We start from the raw sequence: 19322 nt of genomic DNA on the forward strand, positions 1-19322 counted from the left end.
CACCATGAGTGACCCAGGCCATGGTTGTAGCTAAAGCATCTGAGCTAGAGAGAGGGCTAAGCCAGTCTTAGCTGAAAATAGGGCTCTCCTGAGATGTCTGAAGCAGCACCCATGATTTGGGGGGTGCCCTGGGGTTTGGGGGGCCAGAAGGGGAGGTGTGACATGCTGCTGGTGCTGCGTCTGCTGCAGGGAGAGCCTCGTTCCCAGGAGTGCCAGCTCCTGTGCAACTCCATACCAGTTTTGTGGCCAAAGGTGTCCCCATCTTCCCCACAAAGTGCTGGCCAAAAGCCTTGGCAGATGCCACCTGACTGAAGGCACGTCATGAAAACTCCTGGATAAGCAGAGCTTTTCACTGCTGTCATTGCTAGGATTACAAAACCAAGAGAAGGTCTTGGCCAGGATGTGGGGGGGTGTAAAACACTATGCACGGTCCAATGAGAAAAGTTTCCTGGCTGGGGGAACCGAGGCACAAAGGCATGAGGTGTCCTGTCTAGGACTGCGCAAGCTGATGGTGCCAGAGGCAGGTGTTGAGCCTGTTTCCCTACTGGATTTGCAACCTACCAGCCTAGCAATAAAATCTTCTTTTCTCTCCATGGGGCCCTGAGAGATGCTGATTAGAAGAGAGTGAAACGTGCCTTGCTGCGTGCCTGTGCTGCCATACCCCCATGCATAACATGGGTCCAGCTGGGGACAGGCTCCCTCTCCCTCTTGCCCTTGCTTGGCTTGTCACGAAAGGTCGGGTGCCCTCCATTCCCCGGTAAAGCCATTCCCCAGCTGATGCCACTCTCTGAGCGGAGTTGCTGTGGGCTTCACGTGGAAGAAGGTGGCTCCAGAAGCAAGCAGCCACTGCTTACCACCACTGTGTGTTGCCCTTCATCATCCTTCCTCTCTGGGGTGGCTCCTTGTGACCTGTTTCATCCTTTCATGTGGCCATGCCGATGAGGGCAAATACAGAAGGGGAGACAGAGATGCTCTTGCTGTAGAACAGGCGCTGCGTGCTGGCATGCTTGCAGGCAGGAGCAGCACTGTCCAGCCACAGCTTGGCCGAGACAGGGGAAAAGCCATGTCCAGGTCCATCACTGGGCCAGTCTGAGCAGGCCCAGGGCCATCACTGGATGGTCTGAGAAGGTCCGGGGCCATCACCAGGCTGGTCTGAGCAGGATGCTGGGGGAGGGGGGCACAGGCCAGCCACCACCATCTCATGTGGTCCCATGTGGGAGCTATCTGCTGGCAGGTCTGGGCTGATCTGCCTGGGTTTTTTCAGAGTTAGGGGATTTTGTCAATAGATCTGTATTTTGGTTTTGTTCAGTCTGTGATATGCAACGTTCACATTCAGGAAACTTAAGGATTTTAGTATTTAAATGTTTGCCTCCATCCCATAGAACCCCGTAGCCTTAATGGGGTGTCTTGGCTGCCATGTGCCAGGTCCTGGGCAGGTTGAAAGCCCCTGGGAAGGAAAAGCAGCCCCTTCCCAAGCAGGTCCTGTGCCTCCATTTCCATCATTAAATAGCAGTAGCTTGCTGTGATTCATTTATGCCTCTTCAGCACTTTGAAACATGTGGAGGGAGGGAGTCCACATGATGCGGCTGCTGGTGGCACCTGCAGCCACCTGGCACAGCCCAGCTCTCACACCGGCATCTGTCTCTTGTGTTACAGCTTGAGCTAGAGTGCATTAACCCCAAAAAGCAAAAGAAGAAAAAGAATTACAAGAACTCTGGGATCATCATTGTCAAGTCCTGCAAAGTGAGTATGATGACGGGATGTTTCCTTCTGCTCCTCACTGAGCTTGGATCTTCCCGAGCTCCCCCTAACCCTTCTGTTTCCAGCGCCCTTGTGTTTCCAAGTGCAGGACCTGCAGACCATGAATAAAAGTGTGATCTCCTTTCTGCTTGGGTTTCTCTCCTCTTGGAGCATCTGATGTACCGAGTTGCTGGTGCCACCCCATGCCCAGGTGGCCACAGACCCAAGAGGAGATGGGCAGCATCTGCATGTTCAACATGGGCAGCATCTGCATGAAGCCCAAGCTGTGGGCACCTACCAACTGCTTGGTGTCTCCTTGGTGGCAAGGGTTGGGTGTGGGTAGGAGAGGTCCTTCTCCTGAGCTGAGGTGTTGGTGAAGTCCTCCCTTCGGATGGCAGCAGCACAGCAGGGAAAGCGCCGATGCAGCTCTTCCCACATCAGATCTGCAGGTGGTGTGAGATCATTTTGGCCATTGGGAGAGGATTTTCCATTCAGTTCACCATGATAGACACTTCCAGCTCTCAAGGATCCTTGTCCAGGCCTCCCACCCCAGCTTTTTACCAACACATGGCCCGGCGTGGCCCCACGTGCCATGTGAAGTGCCAAAACGCTTCAGTGGGAGACCCAGGTGGTTCTTCCTATCTGCTTTGCCGCGTGGCCGAAGGTCCCTGAAGGCCCAAACTCGCAGTGACTGCAGGCTTGGGCACTTCCTGTGTATTTATTTTTTTTTTTTCTGCAATGGTGACGATTGCTGAAACACCTTTTTTTTTTTTTTTTCTTTCAGATAACCAGAGATTTCTCCTTCCTGGACTACATCCTGGGAGGCTGCCAGCTGATGTTTACTGTAAGGAGTTTTGATAGTAACATGTATGTAATGGTCAAAACTGGGGAGGGAGGTTCTGCGTGAGATTTGGCACCAGCTTGAGAGGCTTTTCATGACAATGAGGAGCTGCCCTGTTTTGCTGTTAAACCATGTGGGGTTGGGGCTTTGAGGATCATTACTCCCATGCTCAGGTGCATCCAACAGCATGGCGGGAGCTGGCTAGACTTTGGCTGAAGGTCAGACTACCACAAAGACCTTCTGACCCTTCACAAAATGTTACTGACTTCGCTCCCCATCACAGGGTTTAACCACCCTCCAGTTTTTTATGGAAGCTTTCCTTATTTTGAAGCCAGCTGAGAGGCTTTGGGCTGTTAATGAGGTGGTTTTCTGCACTTTTACTGGCACTTCCACCTTCTTTCAAGCTGGACCATGGCTTGTCAAGAGTAACTAAATGAGGACATTACAACCCCGAGTGAAACCACCACAATGCAGAAGTGGGTTTTTTAATTTCTGCAAACTTTTCTGGTGCAGTAGCCAGAGAGCTGCGAGCACTCACAGTATTTCAGTTTGTATTTTGTTGTTTCGTCTAAAAACATGATGGGGGGAGAGTAGGAGGAGGAGGAAGAGTTGCCATAGGAACAGGAGCAATTGGGAGAGCTTTTTGTGTGCCGATCTGCCGCTGTGTGCTAAGGTCTTGGTGCTGGAGAGTGAATAGAGAAGAAAATAATTAAATTTATTGGTAGCATGGAGCTCTTGTGTGACTTAGGCTTGAATGCAGAAATCTTCCTTCTCATCTAAATATCTGCTGGTGGTTGGAGGGTTTCTTCCCCTCCCAAGACATCTTTGGTCCAACAGCCTGGGTGGGTTTGCAATGGGTGCAACGCTCCGCAGAAGCGCCTGAGCCAGGAGGAGGATGCTGCTGCACGCACCCCTGCGATTTGGAAAGGCCTCTGGTGTCCTCCCCACCGAGGGAGACAGTGGGAAGAGAAGGGCTGAAGCCACAGAAAAGAGAAGCGTTGTGCCTGGCCGCTTGCCTCATGCTTTAGGCAGACCAGCTGCATCCCTCCGAAATTTGTTGCCTGAGTGCTGCTCTTGGTGACAATGATGCATGAATGGGGCACTCATCTGTCTGACTCCACTGAGCCCCCTCCTCATGCCTCAGTTTCCCTCTTGCTCTCTGACCATGTCCATGGTGGCTTGGCAGGAGCTGGGCGCACAGGCGTGGGTGTTACAGCAGTGACCTGCAGGTTGGTAAGGCTGTAAGGTTGCTTGACAAAGAAGTTGGGTTTTCATAGAACCATAGGATGGTTTGGGTTGGAAGGGGCCTTTGAAGATCATCAATCCAATGCCCCCTGCTGAGGGCAGGGACATCTTTCACTAGATCAGATTGCTCAAAGTCCCATCCAACCTGACTTTGAACACTTCCAATGATGGGGCATCCACAACTTCTCTGGGCAACCTCTTCCAGTGTCCCACCACCCTCATCGTACAACATTTCTCCCTTATCTCCAATCTAAACCTACCTTCTTCCAGTTTAAAACCATGTCCCCTTGTCCTGTCAAGTGTGTTTTACCAGCCACCCTGGCACAGGGTGCTGGCACATCCTGGGCTGTGATGTTTTCTTGCCCCAGCCAGGCCAAGGGCCCTTCTCAGCCAAATCTCAGTTCATCCTCTCCCATTATGGATACGGAGCAAAATCCCTCGCGAATCCCCTGAGCTCAATTTAGCTGAGAGAGTTATTTTGGGTTTTGCCTATTTGCTAAGCAAAGAAGGCAGGCGCAGTCACGCCACCTGCTCGCCTCTTCCCAACTCTTCCTTCCCAGTCATTTCAAATCGGGTGGCTCAGCGTCTCGCCTCTTCTGACCGGATTTAACTGGGTCTGAGATAGGCATTTCTACAAATGTCTTTAAATAGAAAGCCTAATTGAGGAGGGAGAAAAATTAGTGCCTTGCTGACAAAGGCCCCTGAGAGCTTAGCATATATTGGTCCCCGGGGAAGCCTGGTGAAGAGCGGCTGCAGGGAACGCTCCACTCAAGGTTGTGACTCTTTGGTCAAAGACCTTGAGATCCAAATGCCCAGGTGGCCCCAGCTGCTTTGGTGTCCATGGGGCTACTCAGTTCCTAAGCGTAATGCCTGGGAGATGGGCAGCAAGAGCCCTGAGCTGGAGATGGTGGTGGCTTGCTCCAGCAGCAGAGGCTGCTTTGAGACACCTCATGTGATGCTTGGTGGTGACATACGCAGGTGTTATACTGAATGGCTTTGCCTAACATAATATTTAATCACCTTTTTTTAGGGAAGGTGAAGAGCTGCATTTTGTTAAACTTCTTCAAAAGTTTGAGGTTTGGGTCTTGATGGGACAGTGTATGGACCTCAAAGGCAATGGAGGCTTGGTGCCCAGGTCTGTAGTGGTATCTGCTAACGGAGGACAGCTCTGTGCTTCTCTCTTCCCCCCCAGGTTGGGATTGACTTCACAGCCTCCAATGGGAACCCACGAGACCCCTCCTCTTTGCACTATATCAACCCCATGGGGACAAACGAGTACTTATCAGCTATCTGGGCTGTTGGCCAGATCATCCAGGACTATGACTCGTAAGCACTGTGCCCTTCTGCCTCCACCCCTGTTTTGCAGACATCTCCCTGGCTTCCCGAGGGGCTGCTGGGATGCATGTGCCTTGATTTCCCATCTGCAAAGCCAGGGCTAAATAATACCTTGCTTTTGAAAAGTTCCTTGAGAGAAAATTGCCGTATACATTGGGATGCAGGAGGAGGAGAGGGTAAGAACCGAGTTTCTCCTCTCCCCCCATCGCCGCTGTTGAGAGGAAGGGTGCGTTAGCAGAGGTGGAGCATCCTTTACTGGGGGCAGCTGGAGAACAGCTGCTTGGTGCTTTCTCGGTGCAGAGGCAGATGCCCTCGGCTTGCTGGTATTTGCCATTAGCAGGTGCACCACCAGGCTGCCTTGTTCCCTAGCCACCCTGAGATGTGCAACACAGAAAAATATCATCTTAGACATCAATAGAGAAAACAAAACAGAAATCTGTTGGTCTCGCCATGCTGGCTTTTGTGGCCAAAATGGATAGTTAATTTTTTTTAAATCTCCAGGGTTACACGTCTGCAAGAGACTCAGATGTTTGGGCAAGAGGATGCTCCTGATCCCTGTGGGCGATGAAGCAAAGCTGAACTCTTTTCTCTCTAAAGATCAAAAGCCAAAGGGAACATCTAGTCTATGTCTGTTCAGCTCTCATGATTTTTAAAGGCACTGTGCTGTTTAGGGAGAAGGGAAGGCTGGCACTTTTTTTAGCTTGTGCTTTTGCTGTAGTTGGGTGTTGGGCAGCTGGTAGCATGGGGAGGCCATAGCAAGAGCCGTGGAAGCTTGTTTCATGTGTGTGTAAATACACTCATATATTTTTCTTCTTCTGTTTTAGAGACAAGATGTTTCCTGCTCTGGGATTTGGCGCCCAGCTCCCGCCGGACTGGAAGGTGAAGTGTTGTGGCCGTCTGCACATTTGAGATGGGTTTGCCCTGATATTGCCTAGGCAGGAATGGAGCTGCTGGGGCTTCCCGGCTGGCTCGGTCAGGGGAAAGCTGTTGGGAAGAGGGGGAATGGGCAGACATGGGATTTCAGCTGGTGGAGAGTGAGATGTGGCAGTATGGGTGGGTGGTGAGGTTGGGACTGGGGCATGGGCAGCCCATTCCTCCCTTCTAAGCTGGCATAAAAGCAGCAGCTCCCTGGCATTAACGGGCAGAGCCAGGCATTGATTCATTTTCCTGGCAGAAGGCAGGAACAATTCTGAGCAAGGGAAAGGGCCCCTGGATGAATGTGTCAGATGGCAGCAAAGTCTGGAAGGAGGCTGGGAGGCGGGTAGCCTCAACGTGATATTGCATGGGCAGAGCCTGCAAGGACTGGAGCAGAGGGGCTTTCCCAAAAGCCACCTTGATCTTTTGTTGGGATTAGGCGCCAAAGGGGTTAAAGGCACCCTGGTCCTGCAAGAGCATGAGCTGGAGCATCCTGCTCATCAGGAGGGATGCCGTGGGCAGGGATTGGGGCTGCTCCTGCCGTCCGCACTGGCTGGTGGGGAGCATCTTCTCACGGCTGAGAAGATGCGCTGGGACACCGCTGCCTTTCGTTACCGGCTGGGTCTTTTGGCTGCTCTTTGCTCACGCCCTTAACGTACCTTATCTTTCTGCTTGCTGGTTTTGAGAAGTTGAACGTCAGCAAGCCTTTTGTGTTCTTTGGGAGAGGAGCTTTGCTCTGGGCTGAGTGCAGCAGGGCACGTAAATCATGAGCGGCTGTGAATCGGGCTGGGAAGCTCATCACTGCCAGCCCTCAAGGCTGGGGATGTCCTGCCTGCTCCAGCTTTGCGCTTTTCTCTGCTCTCCCGGCAGCCAAAATTCATGTGACTCAAGTGGGAGCTTTTGCTGTTTGCCAACCACAGGAGGATATCCCTCCATGTGCACTTTGGAGCTGATTCATCCTCCTTGGCCGGCAAATGTCTCTGGTCTGTCACTTCACCACTTTCAGTGGGGAAATCTTGGTAGGCAGCTTCCAAGGACTAACAGCCAGCTGCCATCAGGGATTTATTTATTACTTGGGGAGAGGAATGGGAATGGAAAATGCAGTGGGAATGGAAAGGGTAGGGTGGCTTGGGCTTCTGGGGGAATGGGTAAATCGTCACGGTGAGCATCCTGCTCTGCTGCCGATGTGTGCAGGTCAGTGCCTATGGGAAAGGCATCGCTGGGCTGGAAGCAGCCCTTCCTGCAAGGCTGGAGGTGGGTACCGGGCCTAGGATGCTGACTGGGGGCTGGGGGGCAGAGGGATGCTACTCCTCTGCCTCCACTGCAGCTGCCTCCTGCAGCCTGCTGCAGAAATATTTTCTGCTGCTCCCACGGGCCTGGCGATGCTCTGTAAGGGCCACCAGAAAAAACACCTCATTTTTCCCCGAATCATGTCTAAGCCCGTGTAAACCCCAGCAGAGAGCAGCTCTCCCTGCCCAGGTGCTTGGCCCTTGCCTAAAGGTCACCACCCCTAATGCCCAGAGTGACCCATCAGTTGTCTCATGTTAGGAGTGGGGGCATCCCCCGTGCATCACACTGCACTGCTCCAGCCTGGGGCTTCATCCCTCCCCGACTCGCCTGGCCCACAGGGTCTGTGCACCACCAGCTCAGCTCATTCATTCAAGGTTTTTTGGCAATCAAGTCTTGCTGGATAATTTCAAAGCCAAACCAGCAGTTCTTCATTGAAACCCATGACCTGTGTTACGGTGGGCAGGTGGCGGGGAGCAGCGTGGCCAATGATACTCCCCAGGGAGAACACAACGAAGGGCGCCTGTTGTACCTACCCACAGACCAGAGTGAAAATGGGGAAGATCATTAAGAGATAAGAGATGTATAAATGGCACTTTGTGCTCCTGTTGCCATGGCTCCCCCAACGCTTCCCAGGCGCCCATCGTAGAGAGATGTTTTGCACACAAAAGTCTCGTTGGAAATGTCAAAGAACATCTTGCCGTGTAACAGCTCTGTACAGAGCCTCGAGCGGTTTCCCAGTAGGGAACAGGAGAGGGAAGCAGATGGGTTGCAGTTTCTGGGGGATGAGCAAAGGCAAGGCGGCAGCGGAGATGGTGATGCTTAACATTGGAGCCCCACCGATCATCCTGGATCTGGGAGATAGAATCATAGAATGGTTTGAGTTGGAAGGGACCTTTAAAGGTCATCTAGTCCAACCCCCTGGCAGTGAACAGGGACATCTTCAACTAGAGCTCAGAGCTCCGTCCAACCTGACCTTGAATGTTTCCAGGGATGGGGCATCTACCACCTCTTTGGGAAACCTGTTCCAGTGTCTCACCACCCTCATCGTAAAAAATTTCTTCCTTCTATCTAGTCTGATGGGGTTGGCTGAAGGAGATATCTTTGTGCCTGCAGAGCTCAGCCTCTCTAGCCAAGGCTGGCAGCTTTGCCAATGTGCCGCCTCCCAAGGCTTTCCCTCCATTTGCCTTTTTTTTTCATATATAGGAAAACTGAGTCGTGGCAGGGGTGGGATCACTGGGGGAAGTGGCAGGGAACCCTCTGCAGGGTCGATTCTCCAGCACAGGCTCCAGACGTGCATCTGCGAGGCATGTCCGTAATTCCTGATGGGAAAAGATGGAGCTATGGCCGTCCCCATCCAGGACTAGAAGAGGACACAGCCCAGCTGCAGATGAATATCTTACCCTTTGGGGTGGTTTGAAAGAGTTTCTCCCTGGAGTTTACTGGAGAATGCGATACTTGTAGGTGCTCGATATACATTTAATTGGACTCAACAGAAACTGTTTTTCAAAGTATGAGCTGAATAGGGAATGAGATCCTTTTTTTTTGTTTTATTATTTTGAAGCCCTCCTCTTGAATTTTCTAGCAGACATATATATATATAACCTGTAAAAACTCCAGAGGAGGTTTTGAAATACTTCTGCCACACAGGGGGTCTGCTCTGTAGATGGTGAGGAATACAGCTCCAAAATGTTTCGTTGCTGCTTAAAAGAAAGAGAAACCCCTCTTTTGCAGTGCAAAACACGGAAATATTTTTGCTTGCCTTGACTATAAATAGTCGTATGGCAGAATTTTGAACATCTTCTAAAAAAAAAGTGAGCCCTTTACAACTGAAAATCAAGAAATTTGAATTTGGATATATTGCCCAAAATTGAGGCTTCTACGAGAAAGGGCGTATGCAAAACATAGTCATGCTTTTCAGACTATGTCTCTAACCCTGGGGTTACTGGTGGCTGGGAGTGTTACTGGTTGTGCTCAAAAGACATGGAGAGACCCAAGCAGGCTGTTGATGTTCGCCGGTCCGACAGCTCGTCAGCTTTGCAGCATGGGGAGGACTTCTGGTTGACCTACTTTTGTTTGGTTGCTATTTCTCACCCCACAGCCTCTTGCAAAAATAATTTCAGCTGCTTTCAACACAATGCCCAGTATAACTGGAAAGTCTGAATCAGATGCATGTTGCTTTTGCAGTCTCAGGAGGACTTCTGCTTCACATGGCGCTTTAGAGGACAGTCATTTTGCCAGCATTATGAATACGCATGTCCTGAAGCGATCCCCTGGCTGAGAAGCTCAGCAAACCACCACCCTTCTGAGGGAGAAAATATCCTTGTTTTGTAACTCTGGCACAAACAGAGTGGGAGCTTTTTGTTTCAGAGCCCTTGAGCTGATGGCCTGAAAGCCCAAATCACCCCCTTCAACCTTCAGAGGTGCTGGAAGTGTCAGTCGCGTGTCCTTGGTGCTCCTGAGGGTCTGTTTGCTTCTTAAGGTGCCTAAATTGCAGGTAGCAGAGTGAGGAATTCCTAAGCCCCCAGATCTGATGGTTGTTCCCCAAGCCAAGCTGTTGACCCACACCAACACTGGCAAAGTTCATACTGGAGGCCAAGAGTCCTGACCCTCTCTTTCACCTGGGCTGCTGAGCTGCCCTGCAGCTGAACCTGAGATAGGTTCAAAGCAATGGCTGCCCAATGTTTTGTGGTTTCTGTCTGCAGGGTCTTCCCATGGAAGTAGATGAGGAAGGTTTTGTGATTTGCAGTCAGTGATGCTGTTTGGTTTCTCTGGCTAGGCAAAAGTGCAACAATCCAGGGACAGGAGTGTGCAGGGCTATCTGCTGTTGCCAGTGTCCTACAGGACCTCCTCGTGAGAGCATCTCCCTCAGCTTGGGAGGAGGTGGTGGAAAACCTGAAGGATCTTGCACCTGCCTTGGAGGAGGGATGATTTCATGGTCGATGAACCAGCCCAGTCTGTGCTGGGGCTTGCTGTCTACCATGGCCAGGCATTCATGTCACCTCTCCTGTGCTGTCTTTCACCCTCATGATGACCCAGATGATGAAGGTAATCATCTGCTGGCTTTGTCATGGTAGCTGACATGCCAGATCAGGTCTTCAACCCAGCTCACTCTGTGCCTGCCTCTCTCATGCTGCACCATGCCACTTGCAGAGAGACAGGGAACCGGGATGCTGCCAGAACTGGGGCTCCCTATGATGTTAATTGAGTTTTCTCCCTTTATAACCTGCAATAGGATGAAGTAATTTCTCCTAGTGACTGGTGAGATGGCCCAGCTGGCTGAGAGCATCCCTTCTGCATGCTTTCCCTCTGGGCAGCCAGTGGGAAGCTGTGCGGACAAACCTGCTTTGGTAGCTACAGAAGGATGCGTGATGTGATAATTTCAGGTGGCTCCATGATGGGGGATGAAAGGCCAGAGGAACCAGTCCATCCTCAAAACGCTGCTCAACCCTGACCACATTTGAATTTGCTGCTCCTTGCTGTTTGGGTAGCAGAGGGATGGGAAGTGTTGCTGACCCAGCAGTATGGACCATAATGTCTGCCCCAGGGGAGCATCAGACCCAAACCAGCCTTGCAGCATCAGCTAAACTGATAGTAAACATCCAGCCCTGCTTTGCATTAATTTGGGTCTTTTCTTCTCCACAGGTGTCCCACGAGTTTGCCATTAACTTCAATCCCACAAACCCGTTCTGTTCAGGTAAGCATCTACCAGGTCTTTAAGACTCCTACCAGGTCTTTAACACTCCTTAGATGCCTTCAGTGTCTTCTCTCCTTTCCTCTGCATTTCTCCAATAACTCATCCCAGGAATTTTTCAAGGTCTTCTCAGAGACAGACATTAAGAGAAGCAGAGCAAGCACTAAGGATGCACTCAGAGGAAAGCAGAGAAAATTTGGGGGTGTGTAGGAAGGCCCAGGGTAAAATGCAACTGGATTCAGACAGCATAAAATCTGCCTTTGCGCAGATGTCTGGTGTGTCCTACCAGCCGTCTGCTCCTCCAGCAAGCCTGCAAGAAACACCAGGCCTGTTTAGCAGATGGGGAATTCAGACTTAATGCTTCATTTAGGAGCCGAGAGCTGATCAGAGTCATGGCTCAAATCGTAAGTGGTAAGGGCTATCGTGGACTGCAAATGTCATCTGGTTTGACCTTTGCTTTACCCCAGCAAAACAGGGGCTCAGGCAGCCTCCAAACCTCACTCGCTGGTTCATGAAAGCTGGCTGTGAACATCTGCTTTTCTGCTGCCTTTGCTTCGTTCAGTACCTCTCCAGTAGCTGAAAAGCATTCATTGGACTTGATTTATTGCAGGCGTTACAGGGTGCAGAAGCCATTATCCTGCAACTCTTATCAGTGACAATTCCTTCCCAAAGAACAGATTATCAGCTGATTATTTGTGGAATTGGTCATTTTTCAATTACACACCCATGGATCCTTTCAGGAGAGCAGCCATTTACCCTGTTCTGGTGTGGCAGAAGCAGAAGGGTTTCCGATGGCCTGTCAGTCCCAAGCAGAGTTTGGGAGCTCTGAGGGTGCTTCTGGGATTGTTTTGCTTCTCTCCACTACCTCTGCTCCACATCTGTCTGGTTTTTGGTTATGCTCGGAGACCAGGAGTTGCTTTTCTTTTTGCTCTTCCTCTTTGGCTGATGCTGAGATTTCCGCAGAAACGCAAGGAAAGCCTTTTTTGACTGTGGGCACTACGAGGGCTCTCTTACCCCAGAAGATCTGAGCATCCACTACAAAGTGACTAGAAGAAAAGCCCTGGTTTTAGAAAATTTGAAGTGGATGAAACTTGTGGAGCTGGATGAGTTTTGGGGAAAAAAAAATGTCTAACTTCAGCTCCCATGGCAGCATTAGCTGATGATGCTTAATTGGACTTGTGGTGGGCCTGGGCTGTGGCGCATTGTAATGTCTAACTTCTCTGCTTTTCCTGAAGGTGTGGAGGGAATTGTCCAAGCGTACTCGGCCTGCCTGCCCCACATCCGCTTTTACGGACCCACCAACTTCTCCCCCATCGTCAACCATGTGGCCCGATTTGCAGCTCAGGCCACCCAACAGGAGGCTGCATCCGTAAGTCTGTAAAATCCCATGATGTGATGGCAATCCTGATGGCTTTGGGCAGGGGAAAGCAAAGCCTAAGCTTGATTTCATGTCTTTCCCTTCACTGCAGGCAGGGAGACAGGGTCTTCCCACCTGGACCATCCCTGGGGTCCCTGCAGCTGTGGGCTCTCAGTTCGCTGTTGTCACTTCAGATGGAGAATGTAGAGTCATTGAAGATGCTTCTTAGGAAGAAAAAAAAAAACTCAAAAACTTGACAACAGTCAACAAAACTGCAGCTGTGGAAAATCAGAAATTATTGGGGAGAGAATTGAGACGAGGGTTGGAGATGCCATGAAGTGGGCATCCCTTGGATTTATACAGGTGTCTTGAGCACCATCTTAAATGTTGGTCCCTTTATCTCAAACAGCCCTGGGAATGGTAGCAAGAGAGTTGGCCAAGACAGCGGCGTGGAGCAGCTCCTGTATGGGAAAGCAATAAGGCTGGCACCGTCTGGCCTGGGAAGTCAGCTGGGAATATCAGAGATGCACAAAATCATCAATGGTGAAAAAGTGATTGATTTCTCCCTAATTCTTATGGGGAAGGCCTGCAAGGCCTCCCAGGAATGACTGGGTGATGGGTATTCAACAGGCCAGTGCACAGTGGAGTCAGGGAGCTGAGACTGCCCTGGGATGGTGCCTGGGCTGAGGACTGTGAAGGTCCAGAGAGGGAAGGGGCGTGCTCATGGCAGCCCCAACTATCAAGGGCCATTCACCACTGCGCCGGGGTGAGCTCAGGCTCAGGAGTTCCTGACGTGTGCCAGCCAACAGCTGGCAGGACACAGGAAAGGATAACTTTGTTCTGTCCTGATTTTTTTCCTAAAATATCCTCTGCTGAGCTCTAAGGGGCTTTGCTCTGAGGAGGCAACCTCTGTCCTTATGGATAAGTGGGGGACAATAGTCCCAAGGAGCATGGTCCTTGCTTTGAAAACAACCTCCTGCTCCTGTGCGCTGCAGGATTGTCCTGGGGCAGGGCAGACCGGATGGTCCTGGGTCCCCGGGCAGCACTAGGATGGTGATGCTGCTGCAGTAGTGTGAGTGGGAAACACGAGCAACAGAGGTTGAGCATGACTTCAAACCTTTGGCTTATTTCTCTTCGACACACAACAAACAGCTGGCGGAAGCATCTCCCTCTCCTCTGTGAAGATCTCCTGGGGAGATCTGGGGGTGCACATCCAGCCTTGCAAACAGCAGAAGGAGAGAGCAAGTCTGTGCCGTGGTGAAAAGCATGATGTTTCTGATGTGGCTGATGGCCAAATTTGAACCTTTTGCCAGGGGAAGACCTTTCTGCTTTTCCCCTTCAAATAGCTTTTTATATTTGAAGGTGAATTGCAGAAAACCACGGGATGGCTCAGTTTGATCATTGCTTTTCACGCCACTTGGGACAAGCAGCAGGCTCAGAGCCAGGTTTTGGGTTCCCATGCAGCCACTCCAGCCGCTCAGCAGTCCTGGAAGTCCCCTTTAATTAGTCCATCAGACTGTTCACATCCATATGTCAAAAAGCTGCTTGTTAGCACAGAGGCCCTGTACAACCATGCTCAGTTGTGCCGGGCCACAAGGGAGCCAGTGCCAGTGTGGTTTTGAAGGGCGAGGCTGGTGGTTGAAGGGATGCCGGGATGCCCACATGTGCTGGGAGCAGCAGCCGTGGGTCCAGCCTTGCAAGTGGTGACTGGGGTGTCCTCTTAGGGGTGCAAAGAGCATCTGAAGACTGCAAGATGGAGCTCACTTGGGTCCCTGTGGCAGCACGCTGCCCATGGAGGACAGCAGGTCTGGCTCCTGGGTTTTGCTTGGCCAAAAGCAGCTCAGTTTGGGCATCAGGATGCGTGTGGCAGGAGCTGCCTCGGGGTAAAAGCTTCCCTGATTCCTGCCTGGAGCAGAGCTGGATCACACCCAAAACCTCCTCCCCAAGGGGACCTTTTCCAGCCTTGCCTTGAACACTGTTGCTCTTCCCAGCTCCAGGCACAAGGAAATACTGAATTTGGTTTAATTCAGCACAAATCCAGGTCGCTCCTCATTTTTCTTTTTCTCTCTTGGTGTCAGTGGGGGAGGGAGAAGCCCACAGGCTCCACACTGAGCAGAGGCGCTAATCGTATGCAAATTGCACCCCTCTGTTGGCACTAATAGTTTAATCAAGGGAGATTTTAAATAATGGGCACTAATAGTGCCGTCAGAGGCAAGCCTGGGTTGGCTCGGTCTTTTTTTTTGGAAGCACAAAGCATTATTGATGAGGGATCTCACTCCCCCGGAGTCTTTTCCTCTTCCATCCCATTGTCAATGTGTGCAGCAAAGCCACCCCTGATGCTGATGGCTTCGGTGGCTGCCTGGACCTGCCCTCCTCTTCCTCCCACTCTCGCTTGCTCCCAACATTTCAAGTAAAACAAAAAAAACTCATAGTTTTTCCATGGCAACGTGGATCACAAACACCAGAGCCGTTGACTCTTAAGGGATGGGAAGATTAAAACGTGTCGGGGTCAGGCGGAGAGACTGAAGGATTACACATAATTTGACTCTTGGGGAAGGATTAATAAGCTTTGGGGAATTAAAACACACCTTTCCAGCAGGGTCCCTGCATCCAGACCTCCCCTTTTCTTACCACATGCTGCTTAATGCTGCCTAATCCCTTCCAGTCCTGCTCACGTGTGCAGGAGCCTAATTGCTGATATCATTAGCAAATGATCAGGAATCATCTCCAAAACCCTCGGTGGATTCAGAGATCGGCCATTTTAACAACACAAAGAGGAGAAAGGGGGAAGGTGCTGCCAGGTTGGTGTGCCAATGGAGACCCCAGCCCGGGGGGATCTGGCCACGGGGCCAGCCTGGTCCCTGCCCCAGCAGCTCTGGTTGCGGCTCGGCAGAGGCTGCACTCTGGCTGGGTACCGCGGCTGGAGCCCGGAGGTGCCACCAGCACCCCTGCCCCACTGCCATTTACTGACACCACCAAAACTGTCATCGCTCCTTGGGGATCCCACTGATGCTCTTCTGCGGTGCCTGCTGCTCCCTTGCTAGTAACGATGCTCCCCGCAAGCTCACCCTGCTGCAGCCCCCCAGGCTTTGAGGCTGGTCCCCAGCATCAGCTCTTATTCCACTTGGCGTCTGAAATATGTCGTGATAAACATATGATGAGCTCTGCTCCCTCCTCTTTTCCTGCATACTTTCCAGCATTTTTCTCTGATCCCATTATGGATTTCACAGAAAAAAGGGAACAAAGGGAAATAGTCCTTTCTGGGTTTCTTCTTTTTGACCACGCACAGAGGCCAGGGGAGGGAGAATCAGCTTAAAGTTGTTCCCATTATCAGCTGCTCTCCTCAAGGTTTTACTCTTCCTCTCGTACTGGTTCCCAGACAGGGTCAGGCCCCAGTCACTTGTCCTGCTTCCAGTGATGACTAGTGCTGGCCACCATGTAGGAGCATGCAGGTCTTCTCCTGGAGTTTAGTCTTACCCTCCAGACTCAGATGTTGGGGTCCTACTCTTCAGACCCATGTCTCCCCATGATTTTCTCTGACAAGTTCAGATTTAGGGAAAAACTAAACCCTGGGCAGTGCTCTGCAGGCAGGGCTAACGCATCAAAAGGGGTCGGGGTCGGAAAGGCACTGGCTGCCTGCCCTGGCTTGGGAAAACCTCATCACCCGTGTCCTCAGGTTGCGTTTAAGCTCAACCCAGCCTTGTTTGTACTTGGAGTTTAGCACCGGAGAGTGTTGAGGGAAGATGATGCTTAGGGAAGGTTTCAGGAGATGTGGGCTGGAGGAAGACCAAGAAAATGGGCTCGGGGCTGCGTTCCCTCTCTTGCTTTTCCAGGACGGCTGTGCTAGCGGTTTTTAGAGGAAATGGAAAGAATGAGGAGAGGAACAAAGGGCTTTAATGTGCTTAAGTGCTTGTTTTCGTCATTTCTCCAGCACACGCAAGCTGTGTAATGTGCCAAAATTGAACCATTACTTTCCCCTGAGGCGGAGGAGAAGGGCTTTTTGGGGGCACACATGCCCCAGATTTGCTCAGCTGGGTCCAGCAGGACCGTCTGTCCATCTGTCCATCCTCCCCCAGCTCCGTGGACCGTCCCCATCACCCTCCTTTCCCCAAAGGAAGGGGAGTGGGTGCCAACGCTGCTGCTCTGGCATTCTCCAGCTTTCCGGTACCCTCTGCATCCCCCCTTGGTGCCTCCGAGACCCATGGCTTTGTACGGGAGACGGACAAGCCCTGAGCATGGGATGGGTCCCCTGCCCCACAGCCCAGCACTGGGATGCAGGAGATGCTCCCCATTGGCACAGGGAAATGTTGATGGGGACCACCCCAAAATGCACTCCACTGTGTGCAGGTAGGGGAAGATTTCATCATGTCTCAGTCCCAAACTCCTCCTGGCCATGACACAGAAGCTCTACACAGGTTGGGGTTTTTTTACATCATTAAGTACAGTAAATCAGCAAAATATTTTAGGGTGGGAGTTGGTTTGTTGTTTGGTGGTTATCTTTCAAAAACCAGGGGGAATGGGAGCACCTGAAATTTCCGGGTGCTGCTAAAGGTGATGCCAGATGTGCTGGGAAGCGATGAACCTCGCGCTCCCAAATCCCTGGGGGACCTCCTCCCCCCAACGTGCAGAGCATCCTGGGTGCTCGCACCCCACAGGCTCTGGCTGCGGTGTGAGGGTGTCCCAGCATCCCACTGGGTCTGACCCTCCTCCCTCCTCTCTGCAGCAATACTTCATCCTCCTCATCATCACGGACGGGGTGATCAGTGACATGGACGAGACGAGACATGCTGTGGTGCAGGCGTCCAAGCTGCCCATGTCCATCATCATTGTGGGAGTGGGCAACGCCGACTTTGCTGCCATGGAGTTCCTGGATGGGGACAGCCGAGTGCTGCGCTCCTACACCGGCGAGGAGGCCGTGCGTGACATCGTCCAGTTCGTGCCCTTCCGGGATTTCCGCAATGTGAGTGTGGGCAGCAGGGAAGGGATCACAGGCAGAAATGGGGTCTCAAGTCTGGAAATGACCCTGGATTGTGGAGCAGCCCTGCTAGAGGCAGCTAGAAGCAAAAGGTAGAGGGCTGGCACCCACCTGCCTTACCCTGGCCCTAAATGCCACATCCTGGTGTGGTGATGCTGGCACGGGCCATGTAAATCAGCATTGCAGGCAGAGGCAGGCAGGAGCAACAGTACTCTGCACCTCCGCAGCATGCTCCATTTGAGCATCCCCATCTCCGCCACCCCTTGTCAAAAAACAGTTAATTATAGCAGGGTCACATCAGCGAGCTGGGGCGGCGCTGGGCTTGCATCCCTCACCACGGTCCCATGCCAGTGTCTCCCACTCAGGCCTCATCTGGCACCCATGATATGCCACGTGCTGAGGACTTAATCCTGAATTGCCCTGGCCTGGGGGTGAGCCCCGAGCCCCCCCAGTCCCCTCCCAGTGCGTGTAGAAAGGGGTAATGCCGGCACTGGCCCTGCACGTGTCGCCTCTGCGGGATGGCTTCCTGCTGCCTGACCCACCATTGTGTGTTGGAAAAAAGTTGATGAAGGAAGAAAAAAAAAGAAATTATATGCAGTTCTCTGCCTATCTCGAGTGGCCAGGAGTCAGCCCTGGGTCAGATGCTGTTGGTGGCACAGGCTTGCCAGAGGATGCAGAAAATCAGCTTCCCTCTTTTTGCAACTAATCAGTGTATTTCCATTTCACCTGCTGTTACTCAATACCTGTTTCTTCTAGCCTACCGAGGATGTTTTATTCCTCCCTACCAGTGAATTATCTCCTGGAGGGAAGATGTAGTATAGAATATAATCCCAGGTGTATAAAATTCTGGCTGCCAGTAGACTCTAGGGGGTATTAAATGAAATGCCACAGTCTGGAGTTGGGGACAGCCCAGCCGTGTTTGCTTGGTTGGCTCCCCACGGCCGTTCTTACACTGGTGTTTGTTTCTTTTCACCTGCAGGCCCCCAAGGAGACCCTAGCCAAAGCTGTGCTGGCAGAGCTGCCCCAGCAAGTCGTGCAGTACTTCAAGCACCAAAACTTGCCGCCTATCAACTCAGAGCCTGCGTAAAGCTGTGCCAGGCTGTGCCCTCTGCATGTTGCCGAAGTCTGTGGGTCCTACTGAAAGCGCATGTTCCACATGCTTTTAAGAGAAGAATACCCTCCCTGAAACACTTTGTACTTCTTAATTTAATTGCTAAGTTCTTAAAACTCATCCAAGAGAAGTGTCTGGATTCATTTTGTACAGTCCCGGCCCAAGGTAACACTAAGCAGCCAGGCCATGCCCTGGTCCTGCTCTGTTGAGTCACTTATCAGTATTGAATGTACTTTGTATAATTTCAGTAGAACAGGATACAATTTTTACAATCAAAACTTGCTTTTTCCAAGCAATTAAATGCTTAATATATTATTATCATTCAATGAACTGGTCATTGTATAGTTCATGTATCTGTGTTGTACCTGTACCTCTGTCATGCTCTATGTTCATTTTTATACTGTGTACATGTTATATTTGTTATACTCAGGTTAATAAAGAAACTTGGACATTTAAAACAAGGGTCTCCTGGATGAGAAGGTCTGGGAGTGTGGTCAGTGGTGCTGGCTGTTTGAGTCACCCTGACACGGGCTGTCCTGGTCCCCCAGCCGCTCACCCTGTGCTCAGCATTTCTGCTCGCTGTGCCCCAGGATCAGCTCCAGGCCATCAACGGCAGCGTGCCAGAGGGAGGGCAGCATCCCCTCGCTCCCCCCCATCGGCTCTCAGCGCCTGCCTGAGCAGAGGGCAGGGAGCTGGTGTGTGCGCACACACGTGCCTGCTTAGGAAAACACCAGTGAACCCACAACAAACTGGCAAAGGGAGTTTCATGGTTCACTGCTGCTTCATCTCTAGAATTTTTTCCAAGACTGAGTAACAAAAGCT

At 51.5% G+C, this 19322-nt stretch overlaps 1 protein-coding gene across 1 annotated transcript in view; it reads left to right on the top strand.

Annotated features, from left to right (window-relative positions):
- The window catches only part of CPNE2 (copine 2), a 51105-nt gene extending 32327 nt beyond the window's left edge, over positions 1-18778 (top strand). Inside the window, exons 9-16 of the mRNA XM_082320499.1 lie at positions 1657-1743; positions 2525-2584; positions 5019-5152; positions 5986-6040; positions 11009-11060; positions 12293-12426; positions 17138-17374; positions 18369-18778. Of these exons, the coding sequence (XP_082176625.1) occupies positions 1657-1743; positions 2525-2584; positions 5019-5152; positions 5986-6040; positions 11009-11060; positions 12293-12426; positions 17138-17374; positions 18369-18476 (867 nt within the window). The 3' untranslated portion in view covers positions 18477-18778. The remainder of the gene's footprint in view (positions 1-1656; positions 1744-2524; positions 2585-5018; positions 5153-5985; positions 6041-11008; positions 11061-12292; positions 12427-17137; positions 17375-18368) is intronic.
- Positions 18779-19322: the final 544 nt, after the last annotated feature.

The sequence above is a fragment of the Platalea leucorodia genome (genome assembly GCF_965183815.1).
Source record: "Platalea leucorodia genome assembly, chromosome: 8".
Lineage (NCBI taxonomy): Eukaryota > Metazoa > Chordata > Aves > Pelecaniformes > Threskiornithidae > Platalea > Platalea leucorodia.